At 44.4% G+C, this 19,131-nt stretch overlaps 1 protein-coding gene across 5 annotated transcripts in view; it reads right to left on the bottom strand.

The window, feature by feature from the left end:
- LOC125747120 (potassium voltage-gated channel subfamily KQT member 2) overlaps window positions 1-19,131 on the bottom strand; it is a 31,570-nt gene continuing 12,439 nt past the window's right edge. The window contains exons 5-18 of one of the 5 annotated variants that reach the window (XM_049021907.1): window positions 18,004-18,129; window positions 17,536-17,646; window positions 13,144-13,239; window positions 12,484-12,578; window positions 11,750-11,818; window positions 11,315-11,344; window positions 9,933-10,156; window positions 9,328-9,375; window positions 8,004-8,021; window positions 6,530-6,638; window positions 5,707-5,838; window positions 4,397-4,492; window positions 1,264-1,387; window positions 1-1,144 (exon numbers count right to left, since the gene is read on the bottom strand). In XM_049021907.1, coding sequence (XP_048877864.1) covers window positions 449-1,144; window positions 1,264-1,387; window positions 4,397-4,492; window positions 5,707-5,838; window positions 6,530-6,638; window positions 8,004-8,021; window positions 9,328-9,375; window positions 9,933-10,156; window positions 11,315-11,344; window positions 11,750-11,818; window positions 12,484-12,578; window positions 13,144-13,239; window positions 17,536-17,646; window positions 18,004-18,129 — 1,974 coding nt within the window. In that variant the 3' untranslated portion in view covers window positions 1-448. Of the gene's footprint in view, window positions 1,145-1,263; window positions 1,388-4,396; window positions 4,493-5,706; window positions 5,839-6,529; window positions 6,639-8,003; window positions 8,022-9,307; window positions 9,376-9,932; window positions 10,157-11,314; window positions 11,345-11,749; window positions 11,819-12,483; window positions 12,579-13,143; window positions 13,240-17,535; window positions 17,647-18,003; window positions 18,130-19,131 lie in introns of those variants that run through there. The other 4 variants (XM_049021903.1, XM_049021908.1, XM_049021904.1 and 1 more) reach the window with 4 other exon arrangements.

Genomic DNA, 19,131 nt, shown 5'->3' with positions numbered 1-19,131 from the left:
CCCCCCCTTTACAGTGCCCCTGCTGTCATGTAAGGCATTCCATATGACAGGATGTGTTCAGCGGTGTAGATAGGAGGTGTGATGGCGATCAATGCCAAGATTCCACAGTTACAATCATAATCACCTTGAGCAAAGTGATCTGAATTCCCTCCTTTGACTACGTTAAACATTGCCAGCTACATTCAATTGTCTCTAGCAATGAGGGCAAGTGTAGATGCAATGCGGATCTAGAATAGACAATATTTAGTGTGAAATACACTCTGAGAAATGAATGCATGGATACGTGAGGGAAAGCGCATCTGCCGTCCATCAAAGCTAGATAAATGTAACCCATTAGAAAACCTCGGACATTAAAACCAGCTGAGTGTACAGCCTAATTCGCAGTTCCTTCACTACAGGCTGTGGTTTTGAAGCACTGATTGTGTAGTGTAGACTTCCCTGGTCTGACTTACTTGGGACCCGACCATCCCCTGTCTCCAAAGGCCCCCTCACCGGGGGCAGAGTGTGGGGAGGGGCCACAAGGGGTACAGAGGTCAGAGTCAGTGTCAGACTCGCCCTCAGCAATGTAGGGCCTGACCTTGGCACAACGGGCCACGCCACTGAAGTAGGTGTTGTTCAGGAACTCCAGGTTCTCTTTGGATTGGGAGATGCTGAAGCCACTGAAAGATCTCTCCAGCTCCTCGTGGTCCACCGAAGGGATGGAGACGGATGTGTCACTCTCAGGCTGTGCCTTGCCATTCTCGCTGCGGGCGTGATGAGACGCCCCCCGGTGGCTTCCCCCAGAAGAGCGATCGTTAACCGGGGGAGGTGGGATGCGCACCAAGGAGGGGTCACCATTGGGCGAGTTGCCCTGACTGCGTGGATGGGACTCGCTGAGGGGATGCTGCTGCCAGGACGTAGATGGAGGACACTGCCCTTGAGAACCGGCACATGAGGGTGGAGCATCAAAATTCTTCTGGCCGGTTGAGCTAATGGAGCGGATGATTTTAGTGATGGAGCCAGTCTTCTCCACTGGGCTGTCGTAGGGTGGAGCCGGATCGGGCTCCTTGGATCCGAAGTAGGCAGCCGTCTCTGCCCGCGGAATGCCCATGCGCTGCACATAGATGTTGACCAAGAAGTCTAGCTTCCTCTCCATGGAAATCACCTACAGAGAAGACAAAATATGTCACACGTGGCTCCAGTCGTGGAGGACAGCAGTACTCCTACAGGAATCAGCAATGAGATGCTTCTTTATTGAGGCCCAGTTGGGTAATGAATACTGACCTGCTTCTCCACTTTCCCCAGACGTCCCATCATGCTGAGGTCCTCTTGCATCTCGCCCTCGCTGGTGCCCTTGGGCCGGTCCTTATCTGTTGTTGGGGTGCCTCTACCAACTATCTGATCAACTCTAACAGTTGGGAGAGGAAGGGACACCTAGCATAAAGCTTTGGCATATTTTTATGGAACAGAGGTAAATAGCCTGTCAGTCAGTCAATCAATCAATCAATCAGTGAAACAATATTTAAATTAGCTCCTGTTCAGATCCTTGATGAATGTGTTCTAATATCAAGAGAGTATATCCAGATCCTGTATGTCACAGGTTAATGTTAAATCCATCATCATAACTTCATAAGTGGCTTATAATGGAGGGTGATACTACTAATGAAATGCATTTTGCTATTTTTCCACAAATGTTTTACTAATTGGTTGATTGTCAGTCTTGAACCTTAAAAGCAGAGAAGTATTTTCACATTTCAAAGGTGAAAAGGACTGTATTGAAAAATCAAGTGTTAAAAAGTTTTTAATGCACACACACGCGCGTCAAGGAAAAAATGTCCAGATCTGTATCCTTTTTATATTTGCTATTGTTAATATTTAGAGAAAGAAAACAATTTATCAGTCAACAATAAATGCAGCTCGGTAGGTCTCATAGGACAGACAGATCAACAGACAGAGAAATACATCTAGAAAGGAGGTGTAGGAGGCAAAGGCCACACACAGGCGGGTACGAGCTGGGAGCGGGTGAGGAGATCGCAGGCTCGTGCACTGCCTGGAATGGGATGAGGGTGGTCACAGGGAGGGGAGGGACAAAGGATAGATCCTTCAGGCCCATTGGTCAAGTCATTCTCTTCCATTACTTGCTTGAAATGTCCATGGTGCTAACAGAAACCTTTGACGTGCTGCTGTGCTGTGCAAGCTGGGACAGACATAGCCCGGCCGAAGATGCTCCGATCATATGTATGCAAATACAGGGCTTTCCGGAAATATCTTTGAGACCACTCTATTCTCATTTCAGACCTAAACTTTTCTGTCATGTTATTACCTATCCATAAACTTGCCTATAGCATAATCTATGCTGTCACAAGCATCCAGAATCACTTATTTTTAAAGGTAAGAGTAGAAAATTGTTCCTAAGAACACTGACATGTACTGCGACAAAAAGCAGTATTCACTGGCCAGTTTATTAGGCGTACAGGCCAGCTAATGCAGATAGCTTGTGCCTTCAAACAGTGAATCTTAACAGCAACTGATTATGTACAGCAAGCAGAGGATCTAGATCCACCTGGAACTTTCACACATTATAATAATAATAGATACTTTATTGATCCCCTGTAGGGAAATTAGCAAAGGGCTGCCACCCGTATTGGCACCCAGGGAGCTGGGGGTTAAGGGTCTTGCTCAAGGACCCACAGACGAGATGAGGCTGGGTTTGAACCTGCAACCTTCTGATTACAAGGAGACAGGCTTAGCCCACTGAGCCACATGCTGCCCCCTAAATCATGACACATTATGGCGTTAAAAGTTTACTCAGATTGGCACGACGAACAAATTACATCTAGTTAATGGCATTTCCGCGACTGAAAACACCTTGCTAATGAGAGGTCAGAGGAGAATGGCCAGATTCATTAAATCTAACAGGAAAGCCACTAATGAGAAAATAACGGCTCAGTACAGCAGTGGTGTACAGAATGGCTTCTTTCAGCTCATCTATCCTTGAAGTGGTTCTGGAGGTAAAAGTGGACCCTACCCAGTACTAGATAGGTATGCAGAATGAGAAAACCTCTGAGTGTCTGTGTGACACGTGTGTGTTTGTGTGTGTGTTTGTGTGGGGGGGGGGGGGGGTGACCACCTTTTCAGTCCCCACAGGGGAAACTCAATTCTATAAAACTGTGTGACTGAAATAAAAAAAAACTACAAAATTAATAATGCCAAAAGTCATGCATTTTATATGGATACTTATGGTTAAGCTTGTAATTATTGGGATTAGTTTTCCCCATAGAAATGAATGGAGAGTCCCTACAAAGATATGAATACAAACGTGTGCATGTGTGCGTGTTGCATGTATATATAAATATACATGTATTTGATAAAAATCAAAATAACCCAAAATTGTATTTATTTCTGGGTCATTAAACTCTTTGTCTAATACACAAAAACAGGCAGCTGCTCCTCCTGAAGGACTATGCCTTCCCAGCTCTCCGAGTCCTGCACAGACACCACGTGGAACCAGTAAGAACCAAAAAAGGTTGTCCTGCCAGGGCCAAAGTGGCGAATTGGGACACACTTCATTATGCTTCATGCCAGCATGCAGGTGCGCGGAGCTGTCGGCGTGTTCGCTTGGCATGACCGCTCGCCGCCGCTCGCCATTCGGATCCCTTCCTTCCTTACTACTGCATTGCAGGCACATTAGCGCAGTTTTTTTCTTAAGCTATGTGACTGCATACTTACCCATATCTATAGCAGCGCTAGGCTAGCAGAGACGGATTGCTTCAGCTATTGCAATGCAAAAAAAAATAAATCAGTATGTAATCAAAAGATGTGGCAACGTAAGCAAGGGTTTGGAAATAATGTGTCCAAAATATAAGGGCATCAGTATGCGCAGACATGCGACTGCGTGTTTGGTGAACCGCATGATGTAAAATAATGTTATGAGTTGCAGAAATATGCTAGTCCAGTATGATGCTAGCTTTCCAGATTGACGGGAGAAAGGATGCCCTTTCTCTGCATCACTTTTCTTAGGGTGCATTATCGGATGCTGCCAGTCACTGCTTGGTTAACTCCCAGTAGTGAGTAACGAAGCAACCAATGGGAATAGGGTTAGATGAATGGGTGGCAGGTTGAGAACATCAGTGACTGACAGTGCGTGAAGGTCGCACCTAACCGTGGGATTTAAAGGCTCCTTTCTTCTGCAATCATACCTAATATCGCCCTGCAAGAACCATGCTGATGGTTTTACTTCAGAGTGGTTCTAAAGGGAGATAAATATTATTATAATTCAGTCACTAGCTCTTGCTTTTCTCTTCTGCTCGGGTCAATCTAAAGCCGCGTAGCGGGAAGCAAAAACAAGTAGTTTTTTTTTTTGTTTTGGTTTTTTTTTTTAAGCTGATGGGACAGATGCAGTCTGGTGAATTCTAACCTAGGCGAGTACTGGGGTGATTCTTTGAGTCCTTTGGTTGTGTGCTTCTTATGGCGGGGAGTTGAGGGGGTAGGGGGGCCCACAATCAAATCTATCCTGGCAAATAGAGAAGACACCAGCACAATGCATAATGAACGTGTGTGTTGAGAAGACAGACATCGGATGAAAGGAAACGGAAAAACAGGGACTAGCTGGAAGACAAGGACATACAAGTAAAAATATATTCCACACGCACGTCACGTGAAATCTGTTTTCTTTAAATGGCATAAGCTTAACTTATTAATATTACCACCTGATTGTACAGATTATGATAGATTATGAATGCTTTATGAAGCTTTCATCTATAATGCATTATAGATACCATTATAATGCAGTACAAAGCATTCTTAATGCTTATACCATTATAATGCATTATAAAGGCATCTATAGTGCATTATAGATAAGAGCTTCATAAGGTAGTCATAATGCATAATAAACATGATTATAATGTGTTCTGCCTCTTTATAAATATTTATAGCCATATATGCATTATAATACATTATGTATGTGGTTATAATTTACTAAGTACATGCTCTTAAGTAAAGTGTTACTGCATTTTTTTTCCCCGCTTTTGCTTCCTGAAGCTTGGACAATATTCATATACATATGGGGATGTGTTCTACTGTCTGACATACAGGAATCTGTATTGCTAAGTGAGAGGATGTCTTGTGTTTACTTAGCGTCAAGCTTTTCCATTTCAATGACTGAGAAAACTCGGAGTGTGGATTTATAAGACAGTTTGATCAGGTGGGTGTGTTGACTGTTTTGGACTGAAGGAAATGAATCTCACGCCATGCTTGCAATGCAAAAGGCTTTTTCAGATCCGAAAATCCCTTTGTACATTCCCACAGTCATGGTCTTTATCCAAGAGTGTTTTTTTACCCTTTGAAATCGTGAAGCTTTGACATAAGTTTAGAGGGTAAAATGTTCAGCAATTATGGACGTGGACTGTTTTATAACATTAAAACAGTATGTGTGCAATGGTGAAGATCCTAACCCACCAACCAACAAACATCATGGCACCTGGAAATTACAAATTAGCCTATGCTACATCCTATGTCAGCTTCTTCTAAGGTGGAAGACACAATGTGACACGTCACTGTAGAAACATACGTGATGAACATCGAACAAGAGGATCATGGGACATGCAGTGCACAGTAAACAGAGCTGCTGTAACCACTGGCAGGTCTACAAGTGAAATTTCAGACACTAAACAAAAATAATAAAATACAGGATTAGCTGAACAGAATTTGGGGTGCTTATCATCTTGCCTGGACTGGAGGTTTTTAATTCGTGACAACATGTCCAGGTGGCCTGCCGAGTACTGCTCTATGACGTCCATCACGTCATAAGGCCTCAAGCTCTCTTTGAACTTCCTCTTTGAAACCATAAACTTCATTATGCTGGGAGAGGGGAAAAAATGTTTAGTTTCAAAGATGACAAACTTTCAACAATGCTTTTGATAACAGGACAGCAGCATATTTGGCAGGGCCTTTTAGTTCAGTGGCCTCAGTTGTGTTATAAGCGCATGGAATGCTGTCTGACGCAGATAATGCTGAAAGGATTGCTGGGTTTTAAGCTATTTTTAAAATATTGCGAGTGATATTTTCATTGCAAAAGTTAATTATTGCCAATGTTATGACAAGATGGATTAATGGATGGGTGGACGGACGGACAAACAACGATGACAAATAAAATCAAATCAGACCGTTTTGCTCTCATGGCCCTACACATAAACAGTGGACAATGTTTCTACAGCCTTTGTGTATCATGTTTCATGCATGCTGGATATTCAGTTTCAAATTCAAGTAACAATTGTGATGAAAACCAAAAACATGGAGCACATGCCAATGGTAAATAAAATGTACATTTTTTATATCTAGCAATCATAAGGAATATGATTTGAAGGCTCATGCTCCAAAATGGGTACATCCACGTCAAACATTTACTGAAAGGAGGAATATTTTGTTTCATGAAGGCTGTAATTCTCTAATCGAATATGTGCCGATGTCAACAAAACTGAATGAGAATTAAGTAACCCTGTTCAAAACATAGTGTGTTTTACATGGAAGACGTGCCATTGGAGTGTCTTACCACACAGCCCTGATTGCAACTTTTAATCCTGGAGTCAAGTCTTGGGGGACAAATTCACAGTGGCAGCTCTTATTGTCATCGACAATGTCTTCCCCAGGAAGGCTGGCTTCTACAAAACACAATCCAGACATCATCACTGACCTGTCAGTATAGGCTACACTTACTGCTGAGCTGCCAATAAGCCCCACGCGACCCCTGCCCCACCCACCCACCCAACCTCTAGCCATTCAGGTCTGATGTCAGCATGGAACCAAGCAACAGCAAAGGGAAGGCCATTAACTTGCAGAGCCCAGGGATGTTGAGCGTAATTCGACACCTGGCGGGGAGCATGTTAATGACCTGATGTCAGAACTTCCTGATGCGGGAAAGGGGAAGGAACGCAGCGCAATTAGAGAGGCGATTTTTATTAGTCGAGGCTTTACCTGAGCCCTGTGGCACAAAAATATCATTCCCTGACTCAGCTGTTATGCACAAGAATCTGGCAGCATCTGTGACTGTGCCCATAAAACTGAAGGGTTATGTCTGTCATCTAGGGTCTCTGAATCAGCCGTAGCGAAAATAATCAGCAATTCTTAAGACTATCAAAGGAATTGAAAACATGTGAAATACACATCATCTGTAAACCAAATTGTTACAGAGCACATATAAGGTCATTTGAGGTACCTGACATTTCCCGTAATACATATAAAATATTTCATACACATTTTTAAAGAATATTTAGGTTTCTGTCTTGTACCAGATCTTGTTGGTATTAAAATGTAAAGTAATGTGCAGAATTCTCCACTAGTTTCTCTAGCCTGAATTACGGTTCCTGCTTTAAATGGGAATTTAAATGCTGACTTGAATACCTCCAGACACTGGCCAAATTAATAAAGCTCCCCACGCGCTGCAACCTTTCAGTGTTTTTATAGCTGCGAATCAGAAATTGAATTTCTTCCTGCCAGAGTGTGAATAGTTTTGTGCCACAGTGCTGACCTGTTTCAGATACCTCCTCCGACAGCCGACATGGCATGGGAGTAGAAGGCCGAAACGTTCCTTCAAGCGCAATCGCAATAAACGAATCCATTAAGATCAACTTTCATCGATTTTCAAAAACACTACAGAGCCTTGAAAGTCCAACAGATCTGCCCAAGGAGGCTGAAGCCATCATGGGCCGTGCGGTTTCACTGTTCTGCTGTTCTCCGCAGTGGGCCCACAGTGATCACCAGAACGGGAAGGTGATTTGACCGGATTAGCATCCCTCATGCAGGCTCAGAAGCAGGAGAAGCAGCCTTCAGAGCGTACAGCATCAGAGCTGCTTACTCGGGATTTCACCGTGTATTATGGGATGGCGGGGCCCTGTCATGTGCTTATGGGATGTTCTGTGAATGCTGGCATGCATAGCTGAGTTTTGCCTGCTGGTATCGGATAGGGCTAGGTTTGTTTTGCTTGCTTTGGTGGCCCAACCCCTAGCAGATGTGTGATGTTTCCTTACTGATTAACCCTTCAATTGCTGCAACAAGTGGAAAGGAGAGACATAAATAAATTCTGTTAAGTGACTGAAAAAAATGTATAGGTGCATTATAGTATTAAAAAAACACATTTAAAAGTAGTTGCTCCATGTTTAAAATGTTCCTTTCTCTCAGACCACAAAAGGCAGACATTCACCTGCATCTCCTGTGGAAATAATTTAAATCTAAATGGAAATTAAATTATCGCCTCCTAAAGGTACAGTCCAACTGCTATCATTGTTGACTCCATTGGGTAAACCGCAAAAGTGGAGTCAATGGCTCCCAGCGTTTTATGAATAGGCTGAACTAGTCACATCTGTCTGTTTGCATCACAAAATGATATCTGTACTCTGCTGTACCTTTAAGATCAATGGCCTGGCCATTGCCTTGATCTTTTTATTAGTCAATTAAACGAAAGCACACTCTACACGTTGTAAACAGCATGCACTAATGGTGCTCATTGTGAATTTACGGGCATCTACAATACCAACGAGATAACAAAATTATTTCAGAATATAGAATTTTGACCTCTGCTCACACTCCTGTCAAGTACTCTTTCCATGATTACATTTAATTTGTAATTTAATATCACCTTCTAATCACCTTCTACTTCAGTAATAGGGGTCCACATTAGTCTGTAATAATCGATCTGAGTCGATGCGTCCCGAGGACAGGTTAGCGTGCAATATAAACATTCAAATCTGATATCGAAACATTGCTGGTCTCCAGTATTCTATGTAAGGATGATTCCGGTAAAATGAGAATTATAACAATATCACGTTCATGGTAAAAGTGCAAATATGTAAAAATCCACATACGTAATGGCAATAATTAAGACATGGAGCTTTATTTAGCATTATATGTCACGTATGTGTATGTATTTTATATCATGTTTAATATATGTACAAATATGTGTGTGTGTGTGTGTATATATATATATATATATATATATATATATATATAATAAATACACAAATATGGTTATGACACAAACAAAAACATTGCAATGCAATTCACAAGGGTAATAAACCTGTCACCCACTAAGTAATAACTTTGCTGTTAATGAGCTATATCTGTATGCCAACATTATGAAAAATAAAGCCATTTAATATAGTTGGATTTACAGCGTCGTCACAGTGTCTCGCAAGGGAATGTTGACACGACATACCTGTAACGTGAATCGGAGGCTAATTGTGTAAAGAAAGCACATTTATTATGCTACGAATAAGCCTGGGGTTTGTGCTAAATGCTTTGGTGCGTCACTGAAGAAGCCGCAATGGGTGCCAACCTCCCGCTCAATCGCCTGACCTGGAGAGCTCTTCTGCCTGAATTCTTCATCCTGCATCTCAATCAGCACTTTAGCACGGCACCAAACAGAGAAACGGAAAGGAATCTGTGAGGGTCAGGATCTCAGCGACAGCAGAACCGACACGAAACGGAGGAGGCGGGGCATGCAGATGGGTTGGAGTCATAAACATGAAACGTGGTCACAGAACAAAACACAACCTATTTTCTCTATTAATCCCACCGCTCACATTTATGCTGAGGCAATTCCATGTTGTTTATAAGGCTGTGGGCATACAGGGGTCCAGCATTATCATTAGCCAATGACATGTTTTGAATCATTGAGTGACAGGGTAAGGGGCCTACTAGCTTTCACCTGGAGGCCATGCATCTGTGACCCCGCCCCTCTATGCGCCCCTGCCTTAAATTAATGGAAAATTCCTGTTCTTTTACCATCTCCCAAGCATTCTGAGAAACACACCCACCCCGAGGCAGAACCACATACCCCAAAGCACGACATCAAACGCACACCAAGCGCTCACAAACACTTCAGTAATAATTTATTTCTTTCTGTCGAAGGTCAGAAAGAGTAATGATGAGGCGGGCTGACACAGCAGAGCTACCCTTACCTTCGGAGTTCTGTCGCGACGCCGCTCCCTTAATGCGGAAGGCCTGCCGGGTACGGCTGCGGTCTCCAAAGCTCCAGCTTTTGGGCACCTTGCCGGGGCTGTCCTCCATGCTGTTATCGGCACTGGGGGACCTGCACCTGCTCTGCCCCTGGGGGGAGCCCTTGCCCTTGGACCCAGAGTTTCTGGGACTTGAGAAGACCCTCTCCTTGAGGCTGACCTTTTGGCTGCAGGGCACAGTGTGTGGGGGGTGTGTCATGCAAGAAAACTCTTTTATTTTATGCTGCCAAACTTGCCAACTCCTGCAGATTAATGGTAGTGTGAAGGCTAAAGCACATGGATTTCTAACGTGAAGGTCAGTGTTTTGAGTCTCGCAAGGCCTCCTGCTGCAGAAGCCTTGAACAGGGCAGCATTGCTGCCCCAAAACAATGTCCAGCCACCTAAACGTTTAATCCAAGCAACCCGATATCAATGATAACCAGCTTTTTCTTTTTAGTGGAATTGATGTGAATCTAGGCATTTGTGCTGGACGAAATGTGCAACTAGTAACAATTTTGTGTTTTATCTAAGCACATATGCCAGTTCCTAAAATAAAATATATCTCGTGAAATTTGTCTATTGAAATATATTTAATGATATGTATCAGTTGGAATTCATGGAAGCTCTTATGCGGGTTTTACTGTATGCAGCAGGAGCTGTATTTCATATTCATGAGAATATCTCGCTGCGTTTGTCGCATTTGTCAAGGGCTGAGACATCGATTCAGACTGTCAGGCTGACTGTGGGACAGTTTGATTTAGCCTGTCAGTACCCTTGAATCAGTATGAGCGAAACCCCAGTGAAGGGAAAAATAAGCGTTACGGTGAAGATAAGGTGCAGCTAGCTGGCTAAGTCTTACAAAATGGTGTTTTAAACGAAATGGAGTTATCAAATACAAAGGGTATAAGGGGTGAGACATGTGAGGAATTACACAGAGTGCAATCAGAAATGACATGCAGACTGTCCCCAACTGATGACCGGGTTCCGTTCCGACAGACAGGCCGTAAACAGGAATTAGCATGTTTTGGATTAGGATAATCGCACCGACTTTTAGGTGTGATTGGGACGTGTGCGTGAGGTTGGGATGGTCACGCTGCCATACAGCGCAGTTCCTGCAGCACCTATCATGTAGCGCATAGTGTGCACTTCCGGGCGCAGGGTTTTCCAAAATGTACTTTAAAAAAAAAAAAAAAAAGCTTTGGTCATACGTTGTACAGGTTGTAGGTGCATTAAGGATTCTAGTTCTGCTTACAGGGACTCATTGTCCCTGAGAAAAATGACATCCTTTCCTTTTAGGCACAGCCTGGAAAACAGCACAGTTCAAAGAGTTGGGGGAAAGCGCTGACCTGGGGGAGGATTCTGCCTGGGCATCCTTCCTACGGACAGAGCAGATACATTCTGAGGTGGGCATCGCTGCATTTGCGCCCAGTTTTCGCAAACACAGTTATAACAGCAGGGAAGTGCTCGACCATAGTGCTTTCTGAGTATAATAAAGCTTAACAATGGCATGTAACACACATGCTGATACAATGGTAGCACTACAGTACATATCATGTAAAATGCATCCTTAACATATTTATTGTCTTTTTACTTGTATTTATTTCTCGTAATTTTTTCTGCCACTAGACAAAGGAATTTCCCTCAGTGGGGATCAATTAAGTTCCATCTTATTTTTTTCCTATTTGTTAATGTATTCGGATATTGATGGATACCCTGCTGGGCTGTGCCGTTCACCGTCTAATACGTATGAGTCACACATGGGTAATTCATCCTGCACTGACCTGAATGACAGTCCTGACTTGCTTTTTAGATTTCGCAGAAGGTCCAGTTGATTCAGAGGAGGAATCAGCCTACAGAATGGGGAGTGGGGGGGGGGGGGTTATTCTGAACAAATAGATGATTTTAACAAAATAACTAAACCCCATTTTTTTCTTCTCTCAAATAAATGGGAGACAGTAACCTGCATTGACATAAAGACGTATAATGCAATGAAACTCTTCTCTTGACCCATAATTGAATAAGTAGGATGGAGAGATAATTCATGGGTAGATCAATAAGCAGAAGTGGAAAAGCAAACCAGAATCAACCTGATTTGAATCAACAGCTGGATCACTTGAAAGTCAAGAGAAAAACAGAATAAGACATAAATAGGAGGACAGGATTACAGATATTTGTCTTTGGCAATTAGATCCATGCCCCAGTTTTCATTTTTTAAAAAGAATTAAAGTCCACTGTTGAATGACAGCACCCTATTTAATGATTTGCACTGAAAATTACATCAATGACATAATGCGATGGAGTCAGTACAACATGGAGACCTGACACCATGTCTAATGATTTGCTTTTTTCAGTGCCGCTGTGCTATAAAAATGTCAGTGTTTCCAGGAAAAATACCATCAGAACACTAAACTCTGAATGGCCCCCCAAAACCAAGGCGATTACGATCATTCTGGGAAGACACAATCTACAGACATGCAAGTAAAAGCGGGCTCTGATCTGAGGCACCTCAGATTACCTGTACATTGGGACGGATACGGCTCTCTCGTAATAATCCCAGGTAGACTGCAGGTCCGTCCTTGTCAGACTGGTAGCATAGAACCTCCATGCCGCCTGGTTTGGAAAACAAACACGCAGAAGTGATGGTTAACCCCAGGAGCCAATCGAAAACCAGCATCCACGTGCCCCACCAGACAACCCAGCTCACTAGCTGTAAATGCCTACCGACTACGGGCAAAAAAATCATTCCCCATTCCCCACTCAATGCACGCAGATACGCAAAAACAGCGGCGTGAAGCACGTCTTACTAACTTTTCAACCAATCCACCATTTAGTTTGTGCTTTCTGTGTCTAATGCCAGCAGAGAGGAATCTATCATGAAACTGAACTAGATTCCTTGACGTGCTACTAATGGCATGTCAGTATGTTTCAGAGGAAAAAAAACACATCGTCTTTCAGTGGGGCCTGATACATTGTCAATGGCCAAAGAAATACTGCATGCTACGTACAGTCTTTTGCCAGGATAAAGAAGCTAATTAAACTCAACTGAGATCGCCTTTTCGCTATGGCTACCTGTTCCTTTGTTTGTCCAGGTTCTTATGGATCGCCCTGCTCTGCATATCCCATGCGAAGTCTGCAGTTTCTACACAACTTATCTTAGCAAAAGTGCATCATTCACCTGAATGAGGCCAGCTGCTGGATTCCTCCGCTTCTCAAAGTGCTTTTGCCGGTGCTGCTCCTGGACCTTCAGGGCAAAGCCGGAGCCCAGAATCCCCTATGGGACAGAAAGTAAGCTGGCACTCAGAAAAACACAGCGTTGATGCCTTTTCACGAGTGCCGAGGTATAGAAATCAATAAATTGACAGGAAGTTTTGAGTGAATCCTCTACGTATTACAAAAACGTTTCGTGTGTAAGGGTGTGAGTGATGTTGAGAGTATAGGGCGTTTTTTTTCATCCATCCATCGATCCATCCATCCATTTTCTGCCACTTATCTGGGGTCAGGTCACGGGGGCAGCAGTCTAAGCACAGCCAGACCTCCCTCTCACCGGCCACCTCCTTCAGTTCCACCAGGCGAATACCAAGGTGTTCCCAGTCCAGTCAAGAGACACAACATCTCCAGCGAGGCCTTGGTCTGGCCAGAGCCTCCTCCTGGTTGGACATGCCCGAAACACCTCCCCAGGGAGCCGTCCAGGAGGCATCCTAGATTGATGCCTGAACCACCTCAAGTGGCTCCTTTCAATACAGAGGAGCAGCAGCTCTACTTTGAGCTCCTCCCAGTCGTCTAAGCTCCTCACCCCATCCATAAGGCTGAGCCCAGTCACCCTGTGGAGGAAGCTCATTTTGGCCGCTTGTATCAGCAATCTCATTCACTACCCAGAGTTCATGACTATAGGTGAGAATAGGAACGGAGATCGACCGGTAAATTGAGAGCTTTGCCTTCTGGCTCAGCTCCCTCATTACCACAACAGAACAGTACAGCGTCTGCACTACTGCCAACACTGCACTATCCATCTGTCGATCTCCTGCTCCCTTCTTCCCTCGTGAACAAGACCCCGAAATACTTAATCTCCTCCGCTTGAGGCAGCACTTCATCCTCACCAGGAAAGGGCAATCCACCCTTTTCCGGTCAAGAACCACGGCCTCACATTTGGAGGTGCTGATCCTCATCCCAGCTGCCTGACACTCAGCTGCAAACCGCCCAAGTGTCTGCTATAGGTCACAGTCCAATGTCTGCAAAAGCAAAGACATGATCCTGAGACCCCCAAACCAGAACTCTTCAGTCCCTTGGCTATACTTAGAAATTCTTTCCACAAAAGTTGTGAACAGAATTGGTGACAAAGGGTAGCCCTGGCAGAATCCAACACCCACCAGAAGTGAGTTTAACTTACTGCTGGCAATGCGAACCAAACTCTCACTCCATCTGTAGAGGGACTTGATGGCCCACAACATCAGACCCCATACCCCATTCTCCTAGAGTTCACCCCACAGGACCTCCCAAGGGACACTGTCGTATACCTTTTCCAAGCCCAAAGAACACAGGTAGACTGGTTTGCAAACTCCCATGAACCCTACAGTATCCTTGCGAGGGTGAAGAGATGGTCCAGTGTTCCACGACTAGGACAAAATCTGCATTGTTCCTCCTGGATCTGAGGTTCGACCAACGGATGGACCCTCCTCTCCAGTACCCCAGCATAGACCTTCCCAGGGAGGCTGAGGAGTGTGATCGCCTTAAAATTGGAACACATCCTACGGTCCCATATCTTCGGACCGCCACCTCAGTCTGCCAATCCAAAGGCACTGTCCCTGACATGTACGCAGTGTTGAAGAAGTGTATCAGCTAAGACAGCCCCACAACATAAAGAGCATTCAAGAGCTCAGGGTGAATGTCATCCACCCCCGGAGCCTTCCCACTGAAGGGTGAAGAGTTGTTACTACTACAGAGGGGGGGCAAGTCCCCCTCTGAGTTCTCCAGCTCTACTTCCTCTGAAATGGCGTATCAGTGGCATTCAGGAGATCCTCGAAATATTCTCTCCACTGCCTGACTATATATCCAATTGAGGTCAACAGTTCTCCATCCCTGCTGTAATATAATGTTGGTGAAGCCCTGCATCCCCCTCCTGAGTCGCCTGATGGTTTGCCAGAATCTTTTCAATGTCGACCAAAAGTCCTTCTCCAGAGCCTCACCAAACTCCTCCCACACCCATGTTTTTGCTTCAGCAACCACCAGAGCCACTTCCTGCTTGGCTTGCCAGTACCTGTCAGCTGCTTCAGGAGTCCCACAAGCTAACCAAGCCATGAAGGCCTCCTTCTTCAGCCTGATAGCTCCCTTTACTGCTGGTGTCCACCACTGAGTTCAGGGATTGTTGCTGCGGCAGTCACCAATGACCTGACAGACACGGCTCTGCAACGCCGCCTCAGCAATGGAGTCCCGGAACATGGCCCATTCAGGCTCCATCTTCCCTGACTCCCTCGGAAGAGAAGAGAAGTTCTGCTGGAGGTGTGAAGATCCCCCAGACAGGGGCCTTCGCCAAATGCTCCTAGCACGCCCTTACTATGCATTTGGGTCTAGCAGGTCTATCCAACATCTTCCCCCGCCATCAGATCCCACTCACCATCAAGTGGTGATCAGTTGACAGCTCAACTCCTCTCTTCACTCAAGTGTCCAACACATGCGGATGCAGATCCAACAATACGATTACAGAATAGTGGCCAGGTGCACTTATGAACACCCTTATGCTCAAACATGGTGATTGTTATGGACAAACTGTGATTAGCACAGAAGTCCAATGGGGGGCCATACTTTTAGTACGTACGCACATTTTACCGATTTTTTTACCCCCCCCTCCCCCCGTACGCACACGTACGCTGGGTAGTTGACCCCCCCGCATACGTACGCATGGGCGATCGTCAGTAGACTTATGCACTGCTTTTTGGAGCTACAAACGTTCCTGTTAACTTTAGGGATAACAAAAGAATGATGTCATGAGACTTACTGTAATAAAATCACTTTCAAATAAAACAAAATGGGTCGCCATTTCCATAATGTTACAGCGCCGTTTAAACCAGATATTTCGGAGGTCCGTGGTGCATTGCAAACCTGTTTTTTTAGATCGTTTATGATATATTGTTTAAACAGAGTCCGATCGTCCGGCAAATTTCTGTCAAATTTTTAGACACCCCCCCCCCCTTCCGTGCGTACGTACTACAAGTATGCCCCCTAATTGATCATTGCTTGGATTAGGATCGGGCAGGCCATTCCACCCAACCACACCCTTCCAGGTTTACTGAGCATTACCAAGTCCCCCAGCAGAACAATGGAGTCCCCAGATGGGGCACCTTCCAGCCCCCCCTCCAAAGTCTGGACTGGTGTTTGGCACGTGCACACAGACAACAGTCAGAGCCCGTTCCCCGGCTTGAAGTTGAAGGGAAATGACCCTCTTTCCACCAAGGTGAACTCCAACGCACTGGCTCTGAACCAGGGGGCTATAAGTAAACCCATTCCTGCCTGGTGCCTCTCTCCATGGGCAACTCCAAAATGGAATAGAGTTTATCCCCTCCCCAGAAGTTTGGTTCCTGTGTCCGATCTAGTGAGTATCTCTACCTCCTGCACCAGCTCAGGCTCCTTTCCCACCAGAGAGGTTATATTCCATGTGCCTAGACTCAGTTTTGGTAGCTGACAATGGGTCCGTTGAGTCCCCTGCATCTACATTGCGCCCGACCCCCACGGCTCCACCTACAGGTGGCGGGCCCACAGGAAGGTGGACCCTTATGGCTGGGCCCCATGCTGCCCCAGGACTGGCTCCAGAGGGAGGCCCCGGTCTCCCCAGTCCGGGCAGGGTAACATGGTCCTTAATCGTAATCGTCTTTTTGAAGCACACACTCCGGCCGCTCACCTAGGACCAATATGTTTTGGGATGCTGTACCAGCGGCACCTGCTCCCTCCCCACAATATGAGCAAACCCCTCCACCACGATAAGATTCATGGAGGGCTAGAGCTTTTTTTTAATAGGGCTTTCATGAAAATTTTTTAATAAATATTGAAATATTCAAAAATAAAATCATGATACAGTATTTAAGTGTCTTTAAAGTTTGACATTCGGGATTTGTTTTGGCCCATTAAAGATGAATTATAACCAAGACGTAAATCTTCTGCCAGTAGGGGTTTGGGTCCCCGTGTCTTTTCATTAGTGTTCATAGGGGTTTGGGTTTTTATTAGTGTCCAGCCGACATCAGGAGGTCATTTATATTTCATTAATTTCCAGCAGAGATCAAGTGCACATCCACTGTTCTTCAATAGCATATTATAAACCATTAATCCCTAATGAGCCTGTCATTTTCACTGGAACATCTCAACATAGCGATACTCCCATAATGCACTTCCCAAGTACTCATAGCTTTATGAATTCCATAAACCAATTATATATCAATAATGACACTCTTACATTTGCATCTCACAATTGTGTTCACTCCACATATTTAGACAGACATGGCCATTGACCGTTGGTAATGTATTGTATGTATTGTATAGTGCGTAATGCATAATGCATGGGTAAGAATTATACACGTACCGCTGGGAGGGCAAAGAACGAAACTCCGATGAGGGTGAAAGTCGCAGCTAGGAGGCGTCCATTCCACGTTATGGGGTACTTATCACCATAGCCTATTGTAGTCAGTGTGATCTGAAAGCACAGAGGCAGGAATGCTTTATTGTAACACGTTCCCAGTAGGTAATAATGAAAGCATTTCTTCAATGGAGAAGACTGTGTCTGCACCACACAGAGCATTTCCTGGTTATGGCATTCATTTAATTATTGTACCAGATGGACCTCATGACTGTTTTTATGCGATGCTTTGTAACAAGTCCTGTAGAGGACATTAATATACAGTAAGGGAATATATTCCACGAATACCACCCAATTATCACTTAGCATTTCGGTAAGCGGGGTCTGTCTGACCCCAACCCCACCCCCCCCCCCCCATCCCCCACTAGCCATCTCGCCGCAGCTCGACTCCTCATCTCCATAAAAATGACTTACAAGCCCCCACCACAGTGCGTCTGCGTAGGTTTCGAACTCCTTGTTGTCCTCTTTCTCAGCCAAGTAAACCAGGAAGGAGGCCAGAATGAGGCAGAGGAAGCCGATGTACCAGGCAGTGATCAGCTCCTGTAAGCCGTTTAAAGAACACGCCGTTAATGTCAGGCGGCAGTATATCTGCTTCCCTTTATTTATTCAGCAATGAGAGATTCAATGTTCACTTAATTCATTTTTCTAGAAGCAGTTGGTTAGTATCCTTCTCAATGGTGTAACAGCCTGTCCCTTCCTTAGATCATAAATAAACCACACCACAAGCTGCGCAATTAGCATGTGCAGATCTATGTAAATTCTTCCGAAGCCCACATTTTCCAGAAATCAAAGACTTGCTAGTTTGCACGCCGTGGTCGAACACTCGGGATACGTGCATTAAGGTTAATTATAGGTACCACACAAACCAGTCAAGTCACATTCGGTGTGTCTAGATGGGTGGGGACCAGTTGAATGACTTTCATCCTGTGGGTATATCCACTCTACGCACATGCTCTCAAAGGCTATTAAAGAATATGATGTACTCAATTTTAAAGCTCACAATTATCTGCATTATTCATTCCGCAATATTTTACAGTTGGCTTTTTGCTTTTAGGTTTAACACCGTGCACAGTTCACACAATATGCAGGACTGGTAGCTTTTTTGTTTTTATGAGTAGGTCACCAGTGGTCAGAGATAATCGTCGTGCACGTAGCTTTATAATTTGATAAGCTCCATCTTTAGTGGAATGGATAATTGCCTAACATCTTAACTCAAATATCTAATTATGTTTATTAGTCTTTGGTATGCTTATTATTAATAATAATAATAAGTACGTTAATAATTCATGATATTTCAACATGCATTTGTTATTAAATATTAATATTTATTATTAATTATTAAAAAGCAAACAAAAACCATTCAAATCATTCAGACCACAAACATATTAAGAGTTGAGGGAATACCACTGAGCTACATCTGAATGCTTTTTCATGAAAGGGTATATTTTTCACGAGTGTATTTTTCCATGTGTTTCTGCCAACATAGCCGCCTACTGCTTTGCATATTTAAAGTGAAAGTCCTTCCCTGAAGCAAAGCACTGC

Source organism: Brienomyrus brachyistius, chromosome 8 (genome assembly GCF_023856365.1).
Source record: "Brienomyrus brachyistius isolate T26 chromosome 8, BBRACH_0.4, whole genome shotgun sequence".
Lineage (NCBI taxonomy): Eukaryota > Metazoa > Chordata > Actinopteri > Osteoglossiformes > Mormyridae > Brienomyrus > Brienomyrus brachyistius.
The sequence above is the reverse complement of the archived record's forward strand: the minus strand, read 5'-3'. Positions and strand labels throughout refer to the sequence as shown.